The sequence below is a fragment of the Octopus sinensis genome, linkage group LG4 (assembly GCF_006345805.1).
Source record: "Octopus sinensis linkage group LG4, ASM634580v1, whole genome shotgun sequence".
Taxonomy (NCBI): Eukaryota; Metazoa; Mollusca; class Cephalopoda; order Octopoda; family Octopodidae; genus Octopus; species Octopus sinensis.
Window position 1 is genome coordinate 66319376 of NC_043000.1, and position 7087 is coordinate 66326462.

The 7087-nt window shown below is 34.5% G+C and overlaps 1 protein-coding gene across 2 annotated transcripts in view; it reads left to right on the forward strand.

The window, feature by feature from the left end:
* The window catches only part of LOC115210294 (ribosomal protein S6 kinase 2 beta), a 93048-nt gene that overhangs the window by 25871 nt on the left and 60090 nt on the right, over positions 1 to 7087 (forward strand). For both annotated transcript variants that reach the window (XM_029778812.2, XM_029778811.2), the window contains exon 3: positions 4211 to 4324. In XM_029778812.2, coding sequence (XP_029634672.1) covers positions 4211 to 4324 — 114 coding nt within the window. The remainder of the gene's footprint in view (positions 1 to 4210; positions 4325 to 7087) is intronic.

Here is a 7087-nt window from a genome sequence, read left to right on the forward strand (position 1 = left end):
CCCATCGTTTGATGCTGCTCTGGAGAACCGTTTTTGTAGAAGACTCCAGCTTGGTCCTCCAACCACGACGTGACTTCAGAAATCAAGGCTGCATCATCTGGGAAACGCTTTCCTTTCAAAAACAACTTCATGGCTGGGAAGGTGAAAATCCAAGGGTGCAAGGTCAGGAGAGTAGGGGGGATGGGGAGGAGTTCATAGCCGCACGCCTGTGCTTCTGATCTGGCGACACACGAGTTGTGGACCGGAGTGTTGTCCTGCAGGAGGAGGATGCCTTTGCTGATCTTGCCCCGCCTCTTGATTTTGATAGCTTCTCTTAATTTCCTCAAAAGGGAAGCATAATAGGCTCCTGTAATTGTGGTACCCTTTGCCAGGAAATCTGTCATCACTACTCTGTCCTGGTCCCAGAAGACTGTGAGCATGACCTTGCCAGCTGCACCCTTGCCTTCTTTGGAGGAGGTGAGTCACGGTGCTTCCACTGCATTGACTGGGCTTTGGTCTCTGGAGCATAGTGATGGACCCAGGTTTCATGCTGTGTAATCAGTCTTTTGAAAAATGTTGACTCATCTTCTTGGCACTTCTCCAAATTCATCCTCGTGCACTCGACACATTCTTGCTTCTGGAAAGGTGTGAGCAACCTGGGAATCCATCTGGCAGACACCTTTTGCATATGCAAATGGTCATGAATAATAGTTTCCACAGACCTGGTACTAATCTTGACCTCATGGGCTATTTGACGAATAGTTATGCGTTGATCTTCCAAAATGGCAGCCTCAACTTGATGGACAGATGCCTCATCAATGGCAGAAGGAGGGTGACCAGATCTGGGAGCTGTTTCCACAGAGTTCCGACCATGTTTGAATTCCCGATGCCAGCGTTTTACAAGGTCATATGATGGGGCATCATCACCATAAGTTACTTTCATTTTATCAAAAGTCTCCCGTGGTGTGTGTCCTTTCAAATACAAAAACCGGATCACTGCTCGACACTCAACAGGCTCCATTTCACACTTGGCTCAGTTCAAACACTTGTAAATCAGAAACCACAATTGGTTCACAGCTGTTATTTGCCACTTATTCTATAGAGATATAAATAATTGCACATGCAAAATTTCAGCTAGATCAAACAACTGCAAGTAGGTCAGGGGCATTACTTATTGAACGCCCCTCGTACAGTAAAATTTTCATTTAATGTTATCTTTTCTGTTATATTTACTTAAATTTTATATTTAAATTATTACAGAAATATACTTGCATAGCTAGTGACCTGATCTGAGATCATGTGCTGAAACAAAAACAATTGCAGCATGGATGTTTATAAGCCATTTAAAAACACACAAAAACTGTTAGATTTACTTCAGTATTTAAATTTAATTTGTTAAAATATTTTTGTCGCTTTGAAACCGTGATCTGTTCACTGACAAAATTCCATGCTGCAGCATGGAATTTTTAAATGGCTTATAAACACCTTCCATGCTGCAGTTGTTTATACTTAAATATTATTTCAAAAAGGAAAAATTCTGCATCTAACTGAATTTATTTCTATTAAAATTGTTATCTAAGTTGCTTTATATGTTCAGTCTTAGTTTTAACTTTTATGCACTTGAGAATTTTGAACTGGTAAACAAATATGGTCCTGATTGTTTTTTTATCATTTTTTTTTGTTCAGTTTATTTTTTTAATGTTTTTATCTTCTAATCCTTCTCATAAAAAACAGTTTCTGTTTTAATTTTGTAAGATTTGAGTTATGCTTAATTGCTCGTAACATCTTTCATAAATAATATATAACAATCACATAGTTATACTAGTAAATCCACACTTAAACATGTTAGTGTGCTTTGGCCGTGTATGACGAGTGCTTTCAATCAACTTAACTATATGATTGATCTAATTGTGAATAGAGGGGTTGGAATTGAAGGTACTTAATGTATCATTAGTATTGTTGCTGCAGCCCTGCTTCTGACAGTCTAAAAAGCTATATGAAACATAGCTTTCAATTCTCCACACTTTGTCATTGGCACACCAGAGAATATTCAGAAGGAAACCATCTACATTATCTATAAGCATATCCTTATTGAAAAGCTTCTACTCAGTGATTGTTGGACCTATTTCTTTTGTCCTTTTCCATTGCTACAGTGCAAATTCTGACTGCAATTTAATCTTACTTTATACATTAATCTCTCTGCTGCTTTTTCATCCTTAAAATTCATATTAAACATTATATAAAATTGTTCATTCTGAGAATTGACTGCTTGCACCTCCCATTTTGTCTTCTAATAAGACCAATTTTCTACTCTTGAAACTGTTTATATAATGCAGGTGCAGGTGTGGTAAGAAGTTTGCTTCCCAACTCCATGGTTCTGGGTTCAGCCCCATTGTGTAGTACCTTGGGCAAGTGTCTTCTGCTATAGCCTCAGGCTGAGCAAAGCCTTGTGAGTGAATTTGGTAAACAAAAACTGAAAGAAGCCTGTCATTTGTGTGTGTGTGTGTGTGTGTGTTTACCCCCCCCCCCCCTGTCACCCAATGTTGGTGTGTTTACATCCTTGTAATTTAGCAGTTCACTAAAAGAGACCAATAGAATAAGTACCAAGCTTTGCAAAAATATCAAGCATTTGGATCAATAAGTTTGACTAAAAGTTCTTCAAGGTGGTGCCCCTGCATGGCCACAATCTAATGAATGAAACAAATATAAAATAAAATATAATTGTCGCTCAATACCAAAAACCTGAGACACAATTATGCTTACATTCACTCCACACCCATTTCATTATATAGAAGACCTAATAATAACCAAAAAAGTCAACAAATGATAAGAAAAGGAAATATGATTTTGTCTTGACCAGAACTCAATTGTTTGAACTAACTGAATATATGGTCAATATTTGAATGCAATTTACTCATGTGACTATTAAAGCAAATATATATCTGTATATAAACATATTTCTGTTGCTGTTCATTTTTGTTCTGTAAATGGCTTAATTTTTTGTAGAGCTCATAGTTTGCCCAATATAAGACACATTTAACAGAAGTGGGCCTCATACTTAATATCTGAATAATTTGCTTAAAAAAGCCAAATTTCACCCCTCGTCTTTGGAAACAAAAAGAGTTTTTAGTATTGTTTAATAATCATTGGTGAAGAATGTTTCAGTAATTTCTGAAATAGAGCAAGAATGAATATAGCAAATATTGCTACCTAATTTTGGCAGAAGGCCAACAATTTCAAGGGAGGAGTTTCAGAACCCCAGTGCTCAATTGATACTTATTTTATTGACCCCAAAAGGATGAAAGGCAAAGTCAACCTTGGTGGAATTTTAACTCAAAATGTAAAGACGGATGAAATGCTGCTGAGCATTTTGCCCAGCATGCTATTGATTCTGCCAGCACACTGCCTTAAAAAACATGACAAATATTGGTATCTAATTTTTAGATGGTGTGAATGATGATGGAGGCACAGACACACAACAGTTAATCAGTCTCTTATAATCCTGCATCCAGCCTGTAAAATATGCTGATCTAACTATACTAAGATGCATACATTTTAATCTATAAACTGGAAATAGTTTTCTCTTTTTTGTTATTACTCTTAATCATGTTCTGTTACACTAATAATTCTGTAATAAATATATATAAAATTTACGTTTAACTATGTAAAATAGTGTAATAATTGCTTATACTAAAAATATTATTTCAAATGGAAAAGATCTTAGTGATTTTCTGTTAATACTTTTATCAGAGTTGTTTTTATTGTACTTTTTATTTTATTTCCTTTCTAGTAAGGTAACCTACAAAAACAAATCAATGTACTTGATTCATAATAAAAGAATAACAAGGTTTTTGAGGTATTTGTTACAAAAGATATCAACTAACAGAAGACTGATATTGTATGACATATGAAAGAAATTATCATAAATTCCTGAAGTACACAATGGTATACACTGGAGGATGCCAAGAAAGTGAATGAACAATGATCACTGGTATCAACTTACTCATATCCTAATATCATATATCTTGGTGTTTATCAACTCACCCTATTGAGCTAAACACAGGTAGTACTGATATTACGTAAACAAAATAAAGATAAAGTTGGAAACTAAACTATTTCCGTGCAAATATTTTTCTCATTCCTTTGTTTACAATAATGTTCAAATTGAAGTTTCAATAATTTACAGAATATTGAGCAACAGAATTTAATGCTCAACTCTATATTTTTGCAGAATGATGACTCAGTTCGGGAAGTAAATATCACAAATATACAAAAGGAAGGTGAAAAAGTAGATCAGTCATATTTTGACTTATTAAAAGTCCTTGGACAAGGTTCCTTTGGGAAGGTAAGTTTATATGATCAAAATATTTTTCAAGTTTTCACTTCAGCTCTTTCAGCATGATAGTTAAAAATGTTTAATTAGTATGTAATAAGTTATCTAAGTAATTATCTAAGTTTGTATGGCTGTGTAAGATACAAAACTATTTTTATATGTAATTGATATATTTTAAGGTTGAATGCATTTCACCTGACAGGAAATTTAATATTGCAGCAGACAGGTTTATTACTTAGTTTTCATGCAGTATATTTCTAGTTTCTTGAATTTATTGACTCTATACCTGTTTCAAATTTATTTATATGGATAATATTTAATACTGACCTTATCTCAATGACTAGCATGTTAAGTGCTCAGAGATATATGTACTAAGTGAGCTTAGTATTATATTTCAATAAAAAAGACAAAGGAAATCATATTTTAAAATGGTTGTATGTCTTGGATATTTGATATTACTTTTGAAGTTTTTAAATGGGTGGAATACTAAATGGCTACTTAGAAAATGTACCAAATTGATATGTAATACTAGCAGCTAAGCCCGGTTTCATCTGGTCTGTTTGGATGATGTGGCTGTGATCGTTTCCGATTAGGCATAATCTATAACAGCGTTTCTCAACCTTATCATTTCGGGTCCCCTGTTTTGATTGGAGCCTCCAGCTGTATGAAAATTTCCTGGACCACCCCCCATCCTTGTCAGAAAACAGCTTCAGGAGTTGTGAGGAACGGATTTGTACATAGTCTGTTTCTGAGAGCTATTCTATTGGACCTCTGTCTAATTAAAACATTGATTTAATTATGAACATAGAAAGAAATTATATATTAATCCCTATTTTCGTAGGCAGTTGTATCCGTAAAAATTTTATTTGCAGAGAACAGAAATTGAAAGCTGATATATGAAATAGATATGTGTGCGCGTGCATGCGTGTGTGTATGTCATTGTATAAAATTTTATGATAGTTGATTTATGGAAAAGATTGTTAAATTGTTGAAATGCAAACATGTGAATGAAAATTAAGTTCAGACCTCTACATCGTAGCTAGACCTGGTAGAAATAGCAGCCAAATCTCCCTCAAAACACCATACTGTCTTAATCCGACAATTCTGCCTATTATGTAGTTTTAATGAGAGACTGTAACTAAAGATTAAGATTATTAACCACACAAAGAGGTAAAAGAAGAGAGACAGCATAGCGAAAGTTTTGGCTGACTGTCATCCTGTACTGCCCTTGTTGCTAGTGAAATGGTATATGCCGGCTGTGTGAGCAACTGGTTGTTTTAATGGCGGAAGAAACAGGGGAATTCCATTAGAAAAAGGTTTTAATCGATCTTCTCGGTAACTATGGGGGCTAGGAAAAAATACAAACTGCATTCCAATCTATGCAACCATCTCCACATGTGTGCCATTTTTCACGCGAATCCACCCAGCCGTTTGGCTGTAAACCCCAAGACAACAAAGAATACAATGATCACCCATGTCCAATTTGTATTATAGATATAAAAGTAGAAACTTTTTACTTAAAATATTGCAGCAAAGAATGCCATTTCTTCTAATTTATCACTCTTTACAGTTCTCATCTTTTAAATTTATTCTACAAAACTGTTCAGCTAATTTGTAAGTTTGTCTAATTAGTCACTTTTTTCTGTATTTAAGGTAGTAAATTAGCCAAATTTTACTTACATAAGTATAGTGTTATTTGTAAACTATAATAAAATATTTTTTAATATTCAAATTTTAATTTTAGCTGCAATATTTTAAGTAAAATGTTCCTTATCCTTTACTTTACTAGAAGTAATAGCTTGTCCTATACTTTTACAGGTGTAATAACTTGTCCTGAACTTTTCCATGTTTATAATCTTAAGAATATGACTTTTCATGCTCGCATTTTACCATGTAATCCATGATTTTTCCAGGCATTGCTGTTATAAGATAATTAATAATGTGTCAATAATTTAAGATTTTACCTTATAAAATACTGAAATATAATATTTCAATTTTTCTATGTAAGTGATGATATTTCAATTTTTTTTTGTGTTTAATTTAGATATATGTTGTGATTGAATTATTTGATATTACCCATCCACACCAAATGTTTTGTCTTTACGAAGGTAGTGGGCAGAAAGATAGATTCTTTTTCGTCATGTGTCAGTGATGAGAGAGTTGAAAGACACCTGTTGTTATGTCCTGTTATTTTTTTTATTGTATATATATTTGTGTAACATTGTCCATTTTTTCGGTCCTTGATTTTGTATACATTCGCTGCTTTCTTCCAAGGAATCTAATGCTCTTGGTTTAGTTTTTCCTTTGGACTGGCCAGATTGGAGCAATCTCAAGAAAAATCAGCCGAAATTGCGAGGATAATCTGGGGCTTGACTGAGGAAAGAAAACTTTGAATGACCCGTCCTTGTTTTCTTTGTATCGTCTATCTCGATGTTTTGTTGTCCCTTTTCGTATCACCTAGCTGTCCGGATGTTTTGCGTTCTTGTCCCATTTTGTATTTTATATATATATATATAGCTGGATGCCCATTAGAAAGGGCATCCAGCTGTAGAAACACTGCCAGATCTGACTGGCCTGGTGCAGCCTTCAGGCTTCCCAGACCCCAGTTGAACCGTCCAACCCATGCTAGCATGGAAAGCGGACGTTAAACGATGATGATGATGATATCACCAAGTAAGTTAGGGGTTGTGGATCTAACCCACTAAGGGATAATACTTATCCAATATACTGTTGGTATAATACCCAATTACTAATACATAAGGGTTTTTAATTGCA